The sequence below is a fragment of the Entelurus aequoreus genome, linkage group LG09, assembly GCF_033978785.1.
Source record: "Entelurus aequoreus isolate RoL-2023_Sb linkage group LG09, RoL_Eaeq_v1.1, whole genome shotgun sequence".
In the NCBI taxonomy this organism is placed as follows: domain Eukaryota; kingdom Metazoa; phylum Chordata; class Actinopteri; order Syngnathiformes; family Syngnathidae; genus Entelurus; species Entelurus aequoreus.
Window position 1 is genome coordinate 61543866 of NC_084739.1, and position 19778 is coordinate 61563643.

At 41.8% G+C, this 19778-nt stretch overlaps 1 protein-coding gene across 4 annotated transcripts in view; it reads left to right on the plus strand.

The window, feature by feature from the left end:
* LOC133657589 (inactive phospholipase D5-like) overlaps positions 1–14213 on the plus strand; it is a 109441-nt gene extending 95228 nt beyond the window's left edge. For 3 of the 4 annotated variants that reach the window (XM_062059079.1, XM_062059078.1, XM_062059080.1), the window contains 7 exons: positions 3749–3857; positions 3992–4119; positions 4403–4600; positions 9888–10024; positions 10112–10277; positions 10369–10459; positions 11829–14213. In XM_062059079.1, coding sequence (XP_061915063.1) covers positions 3749–3857; positions 3992–4119; positions 4403–4600; positions 9888–10024; positions 10112–10277; positions 10369–10459; positions 11829–12292 — 1293 coding nt within the window. In that variant the 3' untranslated portion in view covers positions 12293–14213. Of the gene's footprint in view, positions 1–3748; positions 3858–3991; positions 4120–4402; positions 4601–9887; positions 10278–10368; positions 10460–11828 lie in introns of all 4 variants that reach the window. The other variant, XM_062059077.1, reaches the window with a different exon arrangement.
* Positions 14214–19778: the final 5565 nt, after the last annotated feature.

Here is a 19778-nt window from a genome sequence, read left to right on the forward strand (position 1 = left end):
AACACTGTCTGTCTATTTATTATGTTAGTACAAGTTAACTCTGGTACAGATTAATGCAATTTCCATGATGTGTTGTTAGAATAATTAATTTGAAATTCAAACAAATATAACAATATTCTTTTAAGTCTGTTGATGTGAACAGACTTGAATTGACTGTTCTGAAGTTCCAGTGGTTCACTTTGTGGCATAAATACTATAGCATTACAGTATCTGGGAAAAATATATGTGTTTATTGTGCTTTTGGCTTAACTGCGTAATGTGTTCTAGCAGGGCTTTCCTTTTTTTCATGTTGCACAAAAACAGTCCACTGAACAGAAGAAGTTGCATGTTTGACATAAAAGTGGAAAATAGACACAATGGGAGAGCTATTTCTGTTGTTGTTTAGGTTTCATTAAATGAACGACGCATTTCAGCTTTTGGAAATGAATAACTGTTTTTGACTTGGCTTGAAAGGTTTGGTCAGGCGCGCACACACACACACACACACACACACACACACACACACACACACTTTCACATACCGTATATCAGGACTAATAACAGCTGGAGGCTGTTCATTAGGAAGTAATGCCCCCTCCCTTTAGAGGCCTCAGGACCAGAGGAACTAATGGCCTTTCAGCTGCATGGAGGCGTGTGTGTGTGCGTGCGTGTGTGTGTGTGCACGCTCGTATGTTTATGGGGGTTGCCTGAGCATCCGCTACCTCTTCACTGATTGATGAGGTTTCACTTTGCGTTAACAAACTGTTAGGGCTGCGAAATTGGACACTTCTCATTGGAATTAAAAGTCAATTACTCTAAAGATAGAATGGTCACAAACTAGAATTTTGTGGATTAGTGTCATGACTGGGTTCTTGGGTTTTGCTTCTCCAGAAGGCAAAGGAAAATTGGCGCGGGCAAGGCGTGAATTTAAATACATTATTTATTATTTTTTAACACTAATAAACTACAAACAAAAAGGAAGCAAACAAATGGCGCGCACAAAGGCGGAAATACAAACTTGACTAAGAAACAAAAGACATGCACGTGGGCACAAAAACTATGAACAATAAAACAAAAACACTAACTGTGGCATAAATGAACAAAACTTACTTGGTAAAGAACTGTGACACGACATGAAGCAGAGTGACGAAATAGTGTGAGGACGCCAGGACGAACAACAGAAACAGACAGATTTAAATAGTGACGTGATCAGTGAAAACAGGTGCGTGACTCGAGATGTGAAACAGGTGCTTGACAAGACAGGTGAAAACTAATGGGTGACCATGGAAACCAAACCAAACAAGGAAGTGCAACCACGAACTAAAAAGAGTCCAAAAAACAAACACATGACCAAAACAAAAACATGAACAGACATGACGCATGACCAAAACAAAAACATGAACAGACATGACGCATGACCAAAACAAAAACATGAACAGACATGACGCATGACCAAAACAAAAACATGAACAGACATGACGCATGACCAAAACAAAAACATGAACAGACATGACAATTAGTCTTTGAAGAAGAACTGCATCTTTTGGGGGGGCATTATGCCTATCATTCACAATCCCTATTTATAAGATAAGAACATGTTTTTCTTTTTTTAATGCTTTCTAATTCTAAATAAACTGGCAAAAGTCAGCTAACATCAGAGTCAATCAGAGTCGCTCGATTCCGGCTATAAGTCGCTCTAAAAACATCCAAACACCCCCATCAATATCAATGCTGTAAGTATGTATATTATGTAGTAATATATATATATATATATACAAATCTATATCCATCCATCCATCCATTTTCTACCGCTTGTCCTTTTCGGGATCACGGGGGGTGCTGGAGCCTATCTCAGCTGCATTCGGGTGGAAGGCGGGGTACACCCTGGACAAGTCGCCGCCTCATCACAGGGCCAACACAGATAGACAGACAACATTCACACTCACATTCACACATTAGGGCCAATTTAGTGTTGCCAATCAACTATACCCAGGTGCATGTCTTTGGAGGTGGGAGAAAGCCGGAGTACCCGGAGGGAACCCATGCAGTCACAGGGAGAACATGCAAACTCCACACAGAAAGACCCCAAGCCCGGGGATCGAACCCAGGACCTTCTTATTGTGAGGCACAAGCACTAACCCCTGTGCCAACGTGCTGCCCCGCAATCATAATATGTAACATTTTTGTATTTTGATCATTTTAAGCATACGGCAGCGCATTAATCATCAACATTCGCTATTTCATTCAACAACTACGACTACTACTCACAGCATACTTCGTGAGAGACAACAAACATAAAACAATCACTTACTGTTAGGGCTGTGAATCTTTGGGCACCACACGATTCGATTTGATTCTTGGTGGTAATGATTTGATTCAGAATCTATTTTCAATTCAAACCAATTGTTGATTAAGTCAATTCTTTTTTAATACTATTGAGTGCAAAGTTTTTGATTTACTACATTTGTCCATAAAATAGACAAACAGCTCTGATGTATGTGTATATTACTGACAAGAAAACTGTTTTTTTTAAATACAATTATATCCAAACATTTAATAAAGTCAAATACAAATAAGGCAACAAGAACAGTATGATATGAAGGTTCTCATTCATCCAGGTCATTGTCATCTCAGGGCATTCAGTCGATCGCAACTGGACTGCCTGATTTGTCTTGGAAGTTTTTCTACTCATCCGAGTAGGCTTCATCAGTTCGTGCTCATAGACTTAGATTGGTCTAGATTGGGACTCGATCTGACCAATCTAAGTCTATGAGCACGAACTGATGAAGCCTACTCAGATGAGCGGCAAAACGTCTTCCAAGACAAACCAAGAAAAGTATCTTACAATTCTCTTTTCTAAAGTAAATCCGTACAACAGATATAGGCATCTACATCAACAGTATGATTTGCCTGAGTGGCAGGACAAGACAGATGAAAAAAAACTGATTTTTTATTTTTTTTAATCAATTAAGAATCGTTACAAATAAGAATTTAATATAAAATAATCAATTAATCATAATCCTCTGTAAGGGTGAAAAAAAAAAAAAAGGTGAGTGCAAAACCAGCGTATTTTCGTGTCTTTCTCGCCATCAAAGTTTACCAACTCCTCGGTTTATGGCTACATTCTTCTACTATCCAGGTGAGTTGCATGATTTATAATCTATAGTTAACTTTCACCAGCCTAGAGGCAAGAGAGCAGCTCACCGGCGAATGATGTCAACATAGCAGCATAAGTCTATGATCAACGCGCCACTAAAAGTAGGTCCTTAATACTTATAATAACAATATTGCCAATACTTGATTAATATTCAGGTCATGAGAGTATTGTTGGCGCTTTTTGGATGTATTTTAGTGGGTTTTTATGGGTGCAATTAACACAGAGACGTCATAGCTCCCATTAGCTTCATCGTTAGCTGATTTTTATAAAAAAGTTTGAATTCATTAAAAAAAAAGATGTGTTCTTGTCTCTCATAAGGATTGCGTAAGATGGGCAAAATTCCAAAAAAGTGCAGTTCCCCTTTAAATAAGGTTGAAAGTAAACATCTTTCAACCATGGTTAAAACAACCAGATTTTTATCAAAGTTGAATATGTGCCCTGCGTTATCCTTAGGGAGCGTCTCATGGAAAGTCTCCAAGAGAGTTTCTGGAAATGTACTTATTGTTGCAGCCATAATAAATATTTGTGCAGTTACACATGCAATTATTGAATGCGTTCATTTAGACGTGGAAGTCTAGTTTTATCTTTCTGGCACGTGTCCCTCCTTAACAGGGCAGACTTCTGCTGTCCAGGCTGCTGGCGCTCAAGGCTAGGAAAGTGCAGCTGAAGATCTCCAGTGGGATCACAGAATCGACAGAGCTGAAGATACTCACCAAAGCAGGTGAGGCTTAAGAAATAGCCATTAACTTCTGGAGTAACCATTTTTTTTGGCCTTGTTGGAGGTTTAAGCTCTTCTGATTGCCATTTGTGTCTTGATGTTTGTGTGTCATTTACACCCCTTCTTAATGCTTGCAGGTGCCGAGGTTCACTTTGTGAACACCACAGTGCTGACCAAGGGTCACCTCCACTCATCCTTCTGGGTGGTCGACAAGAGACATTTCTACCTTGGCAGCGGCAGCATGGAGTGGAGATCCCTGGCTACGGTAGGTAACACACACACGCAAACACACACATATAAGAGAAGCTATGAGCCTGGGAGCAGCAAATTAGAATAAATAATACATTTGAAAGCAAATAAATATTTCTGCGCCAAAGGCCAAAGGTGTGTTTGTGTGAAGAGAATAATAAACAGCTATTATGTTAAAGATAGAAAACAATGACGACTTTAATATTCATGAATAAGCAGAGCTCATCGTTGTCTGTCTCTCAGCGTTGGTGATAATCATGTGAGCTGACACATGGTGTGATTGTGTGTGCATTCACTAGAGGAAGGAGCTGGGCGTGCTGGTGTACAACTGCAGCTGTCTGGCTTTAGACCTCCACAGGGTGTTCAACATCTACTGGGGGCTCCAGTCCAAAGAATTCATCCCCTCTTTCTGGTCCAAGCGCCTATATGCCCTCTTCAACAAGGATTCCCCTCTGAAGCTCAACTTCAACAGCACGGAGGCCCAGGCATACGTCTCTGTGAGTCGCAATGTCATGTTACATGTATGCTACATGATTATCATATTGAACGATAATCTCATTGTGTCTGACAGCATGGGATACAATGAGAAGTTTTATTTGCGTTAGGATGAAATATGATGGGATGTGTTTTGTTGTGTTGTTGGGTAGAGATAACAGTATATGTCCCAAGAACCAGATTTGGTTGGCTAAGACCAGGTCGCCTGCGTGTCACCCCATACACAATGCACTGGAGCCTTATGTTTACACCCACAGGTCGTCGGTCTACGAGGGAGAGCTCCCGTGTGGCCTCAGGGGTCTCATGTGTGGGCTAGTTGTGGTCTTTTTTTTCAATTGGGTCTTCTGAATCAGTCTTTGCTTCCCTTTCCTTGTGAGACTCTACTAGGGACATATAGCCCTAAACAACATAGCTTGGACCTGGATCATTTGGGCACTCAAACCCCTCCACCGCGATACATTAGGGATTCGCAGAAATCAGTTTTCTCTGTAGTGTGGCTGGACTCACCCTAAGATATATGGTGAGAAGCTCTGTTATTCAGGAAGAGCTAAGAGTAGAGTGGCAGTTCCTTCACATTAAAAAAGGCCAGTTAAGGTGGCTCGGTTATCAAGTCTGGATGCCTCCTTGACACCTCCATGGTGAGGTGTTCTGGGCATGCCCAGCTAGAAAGGTAGACCTAGGACACGCTGGAAAGGATTATGTCTCGCAGCTGGCCTAGGAACATCTTGGCTACCATAGACTCGGAAGTCTGGGATTCTGTACTAAGATGCTTCCCCACGACTCCGATAAGTGGAAGAAAAATGGGTCAATAGACAGACGGACGGACGGGTAGAAATAAGAAAAGATGAGTTGGGTTGTGTTACACTGGGATGTATGGGATGAGGTTACACAAGTTTTGTTGACATGGTATGAGGTACATTTAGTTGAGTTTTGCTCAATTGAGATGAGAGCGAACTCAGGTTTTGTGAGTTTTTGGCTTGGTATGAGGAGTTTTGTTGAGTTGTGATGTGGTGGAATGAGATAAGATGAGGTTTCATGATATTGGAAGAGTTTTGATGAGATTGGGTGAGGTCAGATGAGTTGGTTTGGTTCGTCCTGGGTTGGAATAAAATATGATTAAAATGAGGTGGGATAATTTGAAATGAGCTTCAATAGGATGAAGTGAAGTGAGACGAGTATTCAAGGAATAAGATGAGGTATGTTGCTAATGGGAGGTCTTTGACCAAGAATTTTTATAGTCAAATCGGATTGGTCAGTTTCCAAACGTTAATAAAATAAATGTATAAAAGGAATACAGTCTTTCATCGAAAAGGTCAAATCTAATTTGCGACTTTAAACAAAAAGGCTAAAACACTCACATAAACAAATAAACATGGAAGAGATCAGATGATTTAGTGAAGTCCTCAGGAGCACCACCACAGCTGTGGGTGGCTTCGGCTATGGCGGAGTGCTAGGAAGACAACCAAACTTGACTAAAAACTGTAACAAGGTTTCCGTAGGAGTTTCGTAAGCTTAGTTACAGTTGGTATCCGATGAGAAAGGTTTTGTTGGGTATGGATGAATATGTATGAGTAAGCGCGGATTCTGCTGTGTTTGGCTGAGGTTATATGAATTATGAATTAAGGTCAAATTGTATTTGTTTTTTTCAGGTGAGGTTAGATGACATAAAATAAGAAGATAACATGTGAATGAGTGTAAATGGAATGGTGTGAGATGAGACTGGTTTTGTCTAGATGGAATGAGGTTGGATTTTTCTAAATGGATTGGATTGTGATGAATGAGCTTGGTTAGTGTTGGTACGAAATGAGATGGGCTGAAATAAGATTTGTTGTGCTTAATTTTTGTTCAGATAAGATGAGATGGGGTGGTTTACTTTGTGTTGAGATAAAATGAGAAAATGGTGTGTTTTGAAAGGATGAGGTGAGATGAAAAGATTGAGCTTGTGACGACCTGGTCGCATCGTGGTGCGAGGTGTTCTCCCAAGGATGCAGACGGGCTCGGACACAGCTTGCAGGTAGGAAAAATGATTTATTCAAGAACTAAATCAGACAGGAGAAAAAAACAAAAGGACTAGCGTGGGAGCTAGCAAGCAAAATAATGTAGCATGAGAGCTAGCAGGAAACAAAGTGGTCGTTACTTGTTGCATGAAAGCAAATTAGGAAGCCAGGCAGAGTGCTGCCCGGGCGAAGACTAAATAGCCCTCTGATTAGTGCTTGGGCAACAGGTGCGCGTCCCAAACGCTAACCAGAGGCAGGTGATCACAATCTGCCGTCATGGCAACAGAAACAAAACAAGGTGCTGAAAACACATGTGACTTGAAAACTTAAACAAACTATGATCCGGGCAGCGGATCATAACAGTACCCCCCCCTAAAAGGACAGATTCCAGATGTCCCTTGAAAACAAAAAAAACAACTGGAACCCAAAAAAAACAAGCGATAGTTCACGAGTCAAGGGCGGGCGGGGGGAGGAGTTGGTGGTGGGTCGCCAGGCCACGTGTCCCCGAATCCACCGGGGACGAGTCAAGTGGCGGCGGCGAATGGAACGCCGAGGCGGGCGACCACGGAAAGGCCACATTCGTGGCCGCTGAGAAGGTGGGCGTGAGTGGCGCCAGAAGTTCAGCAGCCTCTGAGTCCTGCAACAAAGTCTTGGATGTTGCTGCTGTTTGCGCCACTGGCGTCCATTACCTGACCTCTGAGAGAGCTGCTTGCGCTGAGACGTCGCCGTGGAAGCGGTAGGTGTCGACGTCGCTGTCGTGGCAGCCGGAGGAGTCGACGTCGTGGCAGCCGGAGGAGTCGACGTCGTGGCAGCCGTAGTCGCTTTCGTGGCAGCAGGGGTCGCTGTCGTGGCAGCAGGGGTCGCTGTCGTGGCAGCCGGAGTCGCTGTCGTGGCAGCCGTAGTCGCTTTCGTGGCAGCAGGGGTCGCTGTCGTGGCAGCAGGGGTCGCTGTCGTGGCAGCAGGGGTCGCTGTCGTGGCAGCCGGAGTCGCTGTCGTGGCAGCCGGAGTCGCTGTCGTGGCAGCCGGAGTCGCTGTCGTGGCAGCAGGAGTCGCTGTCGTGGCAGCAGGAGTCGCTGTCGTGGCAGCCGGAGTCGCTGTCGTGGCAGCCGTAGTCGCTGTCGTGGCAGCCGGAGTCGCTGTCGTGGCAGCCGGTGCCGCTGTCGTGGCAGCCGGTGCTGGTGCGAGAACCAGTCGTGGTGCAGGTGCTAGTGCGAGAACCAGCCGTGGTGCAGGTACTGGTGCGAGAACCAGTCGTGGTGCAGGTACTGGTGCGAGAACCAGTCGTGGTGCAGGTACTGGTGCGAGAACCAGTCGTGGTGCAGGTACTGGTGCGAGAACCAGTCGTGGTGCAGGTACTGGTGCGAGAACCAGTCGTGGTGCAGGTACTGGTGCGAGAACCAGTCGTGGTGCAGGTACTGGTGCGAGAACCAGTCGTGGTGCAGGTACTGGTGCGAGAACCAGTTGAGGTGCCGGTACTGGTGCGGGAACCAGCCGAGGTGCCGGTACTGGTGCGGGAACCAGCCGAGGTGCAGGTACTGGTGCGGGAACCAGCCGAGGTGCAGGTACTGGTGTGGGAACCAGCCGAGGTGCAGGTACTGGTGTGGGAACCAGCCGAGGTGCAGGTACTGGTACCTGTGGTGGAGCTGGTGCTAGCCTTAGCCTTGGCGCTAGCTTAGGTGCAGGTGGCCTAGCTGGCGGTTGCGGCTTAGCAGGCCGTCGGACTGGTGGCGGTGGCCGAGCAGGAGGTTGCGGCTTAGCACGCCGTTGTGCCACCCCACTCGCACAGCTCCCAGTACTAGCCCCCCCCTCAAAAAGCGGATCCCAGACGCGCTCCTTGCGGATTGGAACCGTCTTCAAGGGTGGGTGGAGGGAGGTCCGGGGGAGGGCAGAATCCTCTCCTCTAAATTGTCCAAAATGTCTCTTCTTACTCCCCACTTGAGACTGGGTGGGAGCACAGGGGGAAAAAATATGTGCAGTGGGCGGAGCAATAGTCACTGGGGGTGGAGCTAGAAAGTCAGGTGACCGGGACTGACTAGATTTATATTTCACAAAAATGTCCTGATAATGTTTTATTGCAGAATTAAAGTCACTAGAAAATGGCTGGCAGGAAGAATTGACATAATGTCTAAAAATGTCTTTGTCTATGACGTCATCCAAAATGGACGGGACAACGTCATCAAGCGGCGTGTCATCAGGGGGTGCCGACGGAATGACGTCATAGCTGCAGTACCAGTGATTGACAGGCCAGTCATAACAGTCTTCGGTAAGGTAGTTGATGGGATTAACAGACCTTTGAAGAGGGGAATCTTGGGCTGAATGTAGCTTGCTGTGTACCGGTGGAGGAGTCTGTGGGAGTGGCGCGTCTTGGCAGCGAAGTGAAGACCTCTTTGGTGGCTTCCGTCTTCGCTGACGCGTCCGGTGGTGCGGAGGTGTGGCGATGTCCTCGGGCCAAACGGAGTGGATTGGGACCAACTTTCCGTTAGGACCCCAGATCAGGTCCTGGCGCTCCGAGGGGGAATAGCGGAGAGTCTCCGCCTCCATCGCTCGCAACACCATCCACGCACCTTCGTCCATCTCCTCCGACGTGCTCGTTGCGGGAGAACTTCTTGCTGGCTTCCTACTGTGACGACCTGGTCGCATCGTGGTGCGAGGTGTTCTCCCAAGGATGCAGACGGGCTCGGACACAGCTTGCAGGTAGGAAAAATGATTTATTCAAGAACTAAATCAGACAGGAGAAAAAAACAAAAGGACTAGCGTGGGAGCTAGCAAGCAAAATAATGTAGCATGAGAGCTAGCAGGAAACAAAGTGATCGTTACTTGTTGCATGAAAGCAAATTAGGAAGCCAGGCAGAGTGCTGCCCGGGCGAAGACTAAATAGCCCTCTGATTAGCGCTTGGGCAACAGGTGCGCGTCCCAAACGCTAACCAGAGGCAGGTGATCACAATCTGCCGTCATGGCAACAGAAACAAAACAAGGTGCTGAAAACACATGTGACTTGAAAACTTAAACAAACTATGATCCGGGCAGCGGATCATAACAGAGCTGGGTATATTTGAGGTGAATTAAGACTACATGAGGTGTGTTAGCATGAGGTGAGATTTTAGTTTCCTATCATATTAATACATAAAAATAAATGCAATTGAAGATTAAGTTAAACGTGAACAGAAACAAGTGGAGGCAAGAACAATAAGCACAACGACTCAGCACCGCTGGTTTCCTGGAGATGATGTAATTAAAAAAATATTGATTTGTCGGCTTTCCTCATGCGCTGCCGTGTTTCTTCTGTTGACAGACCTCCCCTAATGTCTTCATTCCTAAAGATCGGAGCAGTGACCTGGACGCCATTTCCCAAGTCATTAAAGATGCCCGTTACTTCATATACATCTCCATCACAGACTACCTGCCCCTCCTCAACACCAGCACTTACAGGTTAGCCATCTGCTACTTCGCTAGTGTGTTAACCATCTGCCTGTTTAAATCCTGGCTGCTTCATGTGTTCTGTATGCCTATGCCAAGGTACTGGTCTCGCATTGACGGCTTTATTCGGGAGGCTCTGATCCTCAGAAGGGTCAGAGTTCGTCTGCTGATAAGTTGCTGGGAAAACACTCATCCTCTGACGTTCAACTTTGTGTGGTCTCTGAGGAGTCTGTGCATGGAGCAGGCCAATTGCTCCCTGGAAGCTGTAAGTTTGAATCAAATGCTAACTGAATTTAGCCATAAAGATGATTGCGGTAAATATTTATGGTATATACTGTATGTGTGTTCACATGCAGAAGTTCTTCAACCCCAGGATACAGAGAGATGGCAGTCTCCAAGGGATAAACCACAACAGGTTCATGGTGACGGACAGAGCAGTTTATTTAGGTATGTTGTGTTTAGGGTTGGGCATCCTTTGGATTTGGATGATTCCGATTCCTCTTATTAATTCCTAATTATAATTCCAGTTCCCAACAATTCTCAATTCCGATTCTTTTAAAAGACAGCGCCATCAAGGTTTAAATATAAATATCAAACCTTTGAACCTGAAAATAGATGTTATGAAGTTTATTTCCACTTGAATACACATTCACAAAAGTTTCACTTTATTTTTGAAAATCTCATAACAAAAACCATTTACCCATATCCTATTGTTTATGTGTTAGAGATAGGGTTGTTCCGATCAGAATTCCGATCATCTATGAGTAAAATCGACCGATACTGATCACACGCATTACTTTTTTTTTTTTTTCATGTATTTATGTTGTGTGCTATTGACAGTGAAACAATATAAACACAATATTAAAACAAGTTCCTTATTGCCATTTATAACATACAATTGTTTTATCAAAACAAGGTCAATAGTACACAATAATTAAACAAAAGCAAAGACTACTATCTACTACTCATTTAAATAAATTGTTTTTTGACCTCAAAGTCCTTCTGTGTCCTATGAATTATTCCCTAAGTTTGTAAATATTAACAAAAAAAAAGATTTGGGGAAAGTAAAAATATTGATCCAATCACTCTAGTATCAATTATATACATATACACTACTATTAACACTACTATGGATTGATCTGTCGTCCCCATACGTGTACGCTTGGCAGTTTTCGCTAAACAGCAACAGAGCTGCCAACAGTTTTTGTTATATTATCTTCACTCGAGACTCCTCTTAATCTACTTGTTAATTTCTTGCTAATAGCTGCTTACTTTCTGCTGTAAAGCACTTCCATGTCTACTTCTTAAACTTTACTAAGCACTTATTTCTTGTGTTGTTTCAAGCTAGTTTAGCGGCTGGCTTAGGTATTAGCTTGCCTGCTCCTGCTTGATCTTTTTCATAGTGTAACATGTTTAGCCTCTTCTTACAATCCTCCAGTGATACCTAAGAACTGCAATTTATTTGCCACAATGGAGGATTATTGACTTAGCGGCTACTCGTGGTGTATGAGAATCAGAATCAGCTTTATTGGCCGAGTATGTTTAACACACAAGGAATTTGACTTGTTAGACTGTGCTCTCTTTGTTCAATGCAAGAAACAAACAAAAACACAACTATGAGAGAGCATAGTATCGTGATAGATATGCATTTAGCAGCTGGCCGCCTCTTAGGCAGCTAACTCTTCTGGTAGGTGGACTAAGTATCGGAAATAGGAATTGACATTTAATTGACGTAAGTCCGTGTTCCTGTTGATGCCCAACCCTAGTGGTATTTGGCTTAGCCAAAAATAACCGATGTGTGTTCATGTCCTGATAGGTAATTTGGACTGGGTGGGGAACGAGTTTACCTACAACGCCGGTGTAGGCCTGGTCATCAATCAACCCAAGGGCATGGAGGAGAAGAACTCTACGGTGGTGGAGCAGTTCCGCGCCGCCTTCGAGAGAGACTGGTTTTCCAGTTACACCCGCTCCCTTCAGGCCAACAAGATCCCAGTGTGTAACAAACGACAGATGAACAGGATGGTGACTGTCAAAGGTAGCCAGGTGGATAACGGACCAGCACCACTGAGGAATGAGCCTAACGATGATGGACAGCATGGCACAGCAAAGAGTGAGACTGATATACCAGAGTCAGGGGAAGATACTTTTCAGCCGAAAATCCACCTTTTTGAACAGAAACAGGCACAAATCAAAAAGATTGTGTGGAAGGACACAATAGAAGCCAACAGTCTGTCTTCTGAGAGCAGCGGCAGCAGAGAGATCCTCCATGGTCCCCTGTGACCAAACTTCAAGTATGCTGTTGGAAAAATCACTTCCTGGGTCTTTGTAGCATTTTGTTATCTGCCTTTTGGAGTTAACTAAAGTAGCTTTCAGTTTCGTGGACAAAGAAACTCAGGAAAGAATGCTTCCCTCTGATGCTACTCATGAGAGTCGGGACGGACTACGTATTGGACTTTCACACCACAAGAATAAAGTCCAAATCACAAATCACATCACCTCATAGCACTTACAAGCATCCAATTAGATTGTGCTGATGTCATTAGCCACCAGGGGGCATAATTGCATGGTATCTGGGGATTGCTATGATAGACTCTATTTTCAGTGTTTTTCTCTGCATTCGTACACAATTTCTAAGCGACGTCAAATTGCTGGTTTATAATAATATCACATGGCTTTGACACGTACAAGCAGGGAAGACATTTGCATGCTTTTGCAAAGAAAAAAAGCCATTGCAAGATGTTTAAGCAGCCATGAAGTATACTCTCAAATGACTTTACAGTCGTTAAGAGTTTTTTCTGACATTTACACCTATTTTACTAACTGTATCGTTGCGGACACAAATTGACTGATGTTAAATCTACCCTTTAAAATCAAATGTATCAGGGGCTACACTCTTTTTTTTAAATGCACTTAATCAAATCAGTGCATCGCTGTGCTCTAAATTTGTCCCTTTAGTACATTCTAAAACCATCAAAATCTAAAATCATGTTTTTAGTACATTATAAGCAGCACTAAGCAGCCTAAAACACTCTTTACAGTGGCCATACAGTAAACTGCTATTATTATTATGGTTATGGTATTAGTTTATTTGGAACGTGCATACTGTTACAATATTCTATTATTCCAAGGGTTCTCACAGACAAACATTGCAGTCTCTGGGCCCATAATTTGAATTGATTGGACAGTATGTGCATTTTTCCGAGAACCAATGTGACTCTTGTCACTATTGATCAGTCTCTGGCACGTAAACGCTGTTCTCCTCATACGTTTGACACATGGACCTGGAGTTACAAGCAGACAATTTAGTCTGGACTAAAATATTTCAGTCCTTTTGAAAGATTACTATTATGTCATTTGCATTTTCAAACCTCCAACAATATTCATCTATGCACCTTTGCAGAAAAAAAAAGTACATTGTGATGCCTTTCTTGCTAATATGCAAGAGGGTGGGAACATTCAGTAAATAGCATTATTTTGCCTACACCCTTTCAGAATCGGATATATAATTAGATCACTAGTAACCTTTTACTGGTATTTTCAGGAAAATTATGTTATTCAAAGATGGGACTGGGCCACAGTGGTTATCCAGCACTATCTAGTGGTCGCTGTGCAAAAAGCAGAAGGACAATTCTTCAAAACAGCGTCATAACAATAGTATAAAATGAAAATAGGAATTTACATCAATAGCAAATTCCCACCCATAGATGTTGATTGCTGCTGGCACAGTATGATTGTATTGGTAGTATGTCACAATAATTACTGTATACTCACTGAGTCAGCACACTGGTACACACAGCTGGTCTGTTTTCCAGTCACAGTCACTGGAATCGTCAATGTTTACTCCTATGGAATCAGATACAATCTTTAAAGTGCCACATAAGCAAATAAACAGAAAAAATACACTATAAAGGCACAATAAGTGTTTTTACTTAGTTGAATCAGAAAGAAAACCTTTTATTAACACTTTTTAACCAGCTCCACAGTGACTGTTAAAGCTTTTTGATTAAACGTGGCCTACCTTTATGCTGTTTTTGGCATGACTGCTGTCTTGCATGCCCTGCCTTCGCTTGTGCACTGTAGATATGAGCCTTTCTAGTCTTAACACTAAACTATATAAACATTTAAAACAAAGGAGAAGTAATGCCTATTTGTTTTAATAAAATTTGTTAATGCCCACTGTTAGATTATCTTCTGCATTTTTACTGTTAATAAAAACATGTACTCTTATGTTTGTGTATTTGTTCTGTATTGTGTACAGCGATGCAATGAATTACGGACATCATGGCTATGAAAAAAAACATAGGACGTTTAGGATCGCAAGGTGACCTCACTTTTTGGAGATACAGGTTAGCGTTTGCATGTGCTCCCTTATAGGCCTATAGAGAGAAATTTGTATTTTTAAGCAACTAAAACAAACTACTATTTTAACAACAACAAAAAAGATTTGTAGGGAAAAAAAAAGATTTACAACCAAAAAATGATTTCTATCCATTAATTTTCTGTAACCAAATAAATGATTTGCAAACAAAAAATATCTGCAAACAAAAAATGGATTTGAAGTTTGAAAAAAAAAAGGCTTGTTACTAAAAAAAATGATTTATATATATATACTGAATATATATATTTGCAACCGAAATAAAATATTTGCAAACCATTTTTTAAATTTAAGATATGAAACAAATGGGGCAGGACGGTAGAACAGGGGTTAGTGCATGTGTCTCACAATACGAAGGTCCTGAGTTCAATCTTGGGCTCGGGATCTTTCTGTGTGGAGTTTGCATGTTCTCCCCGTGACTGCGTGGGTTCTCTCTGGGTACTCCGGCTTCCCACCTCATAAGACATGCACCTGGAGATAGGTTGATTGGCAACACTAAATTGGCTCTAGTGTGTGAATGTGAGCGAGAATGTTGTCTGTCTATCTGTGTTGGCTCTGTGATGAGGTGGCGACTTGTCCAGGGTGTACCCCGCCTTCCGCCCGAATGCAGCTGAGATAGGCTCCAGCACCCCCCGCGACCCGAAAGGGACAAGCGGTAGAAAATGGATGGATGAAACAAATGTTCGAACAAAAAAAAGTTTTGGTTTAAAATCATTATTTTGGTGACAAATAGTTTTTTTTGTATACAAAATGCTTTATTTTTTCTGTCTGAAAATCTTTAGTTGGGTCAAAAAATATATATTTTTAACCCTCCAGAAACGTTTTGCAACCAAACGATATTTAACTCCACAAAAAAGATTTACAACCAAAAAACTAATTAAAACCAAAAAATATTGATTCAAATTTTAATTAAAAATGTTATTAAAAAAAACATTATTTTGGTTACAAATTTTTTTTTTGTTTGCAAATCTTTATTTGGTTACAACTCTTGCGGGCGGGGTTTTTGGTTCTTTTCACAGCTCTGGGTCTTTCTGTGTGGAGTTCGTATGTTCTCTAACATATTGTGCCCCTCCCATAAAATTTTACTGAAATATTTGCAACACAAAAAAAGATTTGTAACCAAAAAAAAAGAAGACTTTCCAGCCAAAAAATGTCCAGTCAAATTTTTGGGGGGATTGAAAACAATTATTTGTGATCAAAACTTTATTTTTTGTTTGCAAATATAATTATTTTTTCCATTTCAAATCCCCTTTTTTTGTTTGAAAATATATTTGGGTTGTAAATCTTTTTTTGTTTGTTTCAAATACAAACCCCGTTTCCATATGAGTTGGGAAATTGTGTTAGATGTAAATATAAACGGAATACAATGATTTACAAATCATTTTCAACCCATATTCAGTTGAATATGCTACAAAGACAACATATTTGATGTTCAAACTGATAAACATTTTTTTTTTTGCAAATAATCATTAACTTTAGAATTTGATGCCAGCAACACGTGACAAAGAAGTTGGGAAAGGTGGCAATAAATACTGATAAAGTTGAGGAATGCTCATCAAACACTTATTTGGAACATCCCACAGGTGAACAGGCAAATTGGGAACAGGTGGGTGCCATGATTGGGTATAAAAGTAGATTCCATGAAATGCTCAGTCATTCACAAACAAGGATGGGGCGAGGGTCACCACTTTGTCAACAAATGCGTGATCAAATTTTTGAACAGTTTAAGAAAAACCTTTCTCAACCAGCTATTGCAAGGAATTTAGGGATTTCACCATTTACGGTCCGTAATATCATCAAAGGGTTCAGAGAATCTGGAGAAATCACTGCACGTAAGCAGCGAAGCCCGTGACCTTCGATCCCTCAGGCTGTACTGCATCAACAAGCGACATCAGTGTGTAAAGGATATCACCACATGGGCTCAGGAACACTTCAGAAACCCACTGTCAATAACTACAGTTGGTCGCTACATCTGTAAGTGCAAGTTAAAACACTCCTATGCAACGAGAAAACCGTTTATCAACAACACCCAGAAACGCCGTCGGCTTCGCTGGGCCTGAGCTCATCTAAGATGGACTGATACAAAGTGGAAAAGTGTTCTGTGGTCTGACGAGTCCACATTTCAAATTGTTTTTGGAAACTGTGGACGTCGGACCAAAAAGGAAAAGAACCATCCGGATTGTTATAGGCGCAAAGTTCAAAAGCCAGCATCTGTGATGGTATGGGGGTGTATTAGTGCCCAAGACATGGGTAACTTACACATCTGTGAAGGCGCCATTAATGCTGAAAGGTACATACAGGTTTTGGAGCAACATATGTTGCCATCCAAGCAACGTTACCATGGACGCCCCCTGCTTATTTCAGCAAGACAATGCCAATCAATCAACCTATCCCCAGGTGCATGGAGGTGGGAGGCAGCCGGAGTACCCGGAAGGAACCCACGCAGTCACGGGGAGAACATGCAAACTCCAAACAGAAAGATCCAGAGCGCAGGATCGAACCCCAGACCTTCGTATTGTGAGGCAGATGCACTAACCACTCTTCCACTGTGCTGCCCCGTGTTGCAGCCATGAAATTCTAAGTTAATTATTATTTGCAAAAAAAAAAAAAGTTTATGAGTTTGAACATCAAATATCTTGTCTTTGTAGTGCATTCAATTGAATATGGGTTGAAAAGGATTTGCAAATCATTGTATTCCGTTTATATTTACATCTAACACAATTTCCCAACTCATATGGAAACGGGGTTTGTACATTATTTATCGTTTTTTTGGTTGAAAATCCTTTTTCTGTGGTTGCACAAAATGCACTGCATACTCCCTATAGAGGTCAATTTGTGTTTTTTTACACTGAATTTATGTCACTACATTTTTTGCATTTAAATGTTGTGAACTGAATCTTTTACATCAAGTTATGCTGACAAATACATTGAATAAACATTTGTGAGAGAAATGTGTTTAAAGTCAAAAGTTCAAAAAGTCAGTTTGTTAAAATACAGTGTTTTAAAATTCATTGAGTAAAAATTCAGTGTAAAAAAAATCCTTGAATAAAATGTATTTTAAAAAAAACAAATAATTGTATAAAAATTCAGTGAAGAATCAGTGAAGAAATATTTTTTGCTTTAAAACTCAAAGACCCATTTCCGGTAAATTAAGACTGAAGCAATCCATTCTGTCTCACAACCAGACAATGAGGTGCTTTAGTCTTATTACCGGAAGTGGGTCTTGAGACTTGTACAGAATTTTTCTGTACAACATTTTTTACACATATTTTTTTTACCCTGAATTTTTATATACTGATTTTTTTTTTATCTAAATTTTTCACGCAGATTTTTTATTACACTGAATTGTTATACCAATTGTTTTACACTGACTTTTGTAACATTGACTTTTTATTCAAACACAAAATTCATTCCAAAAAGACCTTTTGTAAAGACACAATACTCCCTCTGATTTTTGTGGGTTTTCATATCTCAAAAACATGATTGTTAGGTTAACCGGAGACTGTAAATTACGTCTACATGTAATGAATGGTTGTTTGTAAAAATGTGCCTTATGATTAACTGGTGACCATACTTGTCAATATTTGCATTTCCCCGGAAAATATGAGATTTTGAAGGCCTGGCGTTTAAAGGTTGTGTGTTACGCCAATGTTTACAGTGTTGTCAAGGCTGAGTGGACCGGAAACTGCGCCACTACGGTTGTCGGCATTACCGAAGGGTTTTTTTTTTTTTAATGCAACATAAAGCATAAACAGCTGATAGCTATTCTTATATTAGTGAAACCTGGCACACAACATCATGGCTTGACCACTGTGTCAGTACAGCTGATGCACACGCCACTATACGTTCTATGGAGATTGTGTATGAGGCCTCTATGAGCGACCATATTCCATTTATATTAGATATTAAGTTGGACAGTCTCCCTGAGTTGACTCAGGAAGTTAATAGCCTGAGGGCCAAACTAGACTGGACTAAACTCACAGATGAGGAAGTGCTGTTTTATTACAGGAGAACTGATGCTCTTTTAAATAATATGTCTCTTCCACTTGATGCAATTTTTTGTACTAATCTTAACTGTAATGATATTAATCATAGAAAATCCCTTTGTGTAATGTATGACTATATTGTCAAAATCCTGTGTGAAGTTAGCAGTTCTTATGTTACATGCACAAACAGGAAATCCAGTGGGAAGCCAGGCTGGAATAAACATGTTCGACTGCATTACACTGCGGCTAAGGAGGCTTTCAGTGAATGGGTTCTGGCTGGCAGACCAAGACTAGGTCCAGTACTAGATCGTAAGAAGCTAACACATTCTAGGTACAAATCTGCCATTCGATTTGTCATTCGAAATGAACACACTATGAGAGCTGACTCATTGGCTGAGAAACTCCTTAACTGCAATATCAGTGGATTCTGGAAAGAGGTGAAAACATTGAATCGAGGCAGTATGCCTCTGCCATGCACAATTGAGGGTGTAGCTGGAGCTGATAACATAGCTGAGAAATGGAGGCAGCACTATTCTGCACTTTTTAATTGTGTTAAAAGTGAGCCCTTTGTTATAGGCAGCATCCACAACAGTGAGGCTGTTGGAGTCACTGTAAGTGAGGTGCTGCAGGCAATATCCCAGCTAGCTGATAATAAAGCCAGTGGCCCTGATCATATAACTGCAGAACACCTGAAACATGCAAGCCCCAGAGTAGCGGTCCTGCTTTCCATCTGTTTTACAGGCCTGATGTCACACGGGCTGCTGCCTGACTCCATGATGGCTGTCACCCTGGTGCCGGTCATCAAGGACAAGGCAGGTAAGGTGGGAAGCATGGAGAATTACAGGCCTATTGCACTTGCAAGCATAATTTCTAAAGTTATAGAGAGAATTTTATTAGACCGCTTAAGCGTTTTTCTTACCACTGCTGACAATCAGTTTGGTTTTAAAACTAAGCATGGTACTGACCTTTGTATCTATGCATTGAAAGAAGTGATTGATATGTATAAAGGTAAGAACTCCTCAGTTTTAGTTGGCTATATTGACGCATCGAAAGCCTTTGATAGAGTCAACCATCAGAAACTGTTTTTAAAACTGAAAGAGAGGGGCGTGCCTTATAGTATCATCAGAATTCTGTCATATTGGTATGCTAATCAGAGCATGCAGATCAGATGGGGCGGTAAATGCTCAGCAACATTTAAGGTTGGGAATGGGGTACGCCAGGGGGGAATTCTCTCCCCTGCCCTCTTTAATCTGTATATGAATGACCTATCTGTACAGCTCAATACATGTAGAACCGGATGTGTACTTGGTAATACTGTGGTTAATCATTTTATGCATGCGGATGATTTAGCTGTCCTGTCTACTAGCAGTGCTGGCTTCCAACAGCTGCTGAATATATGTACAGA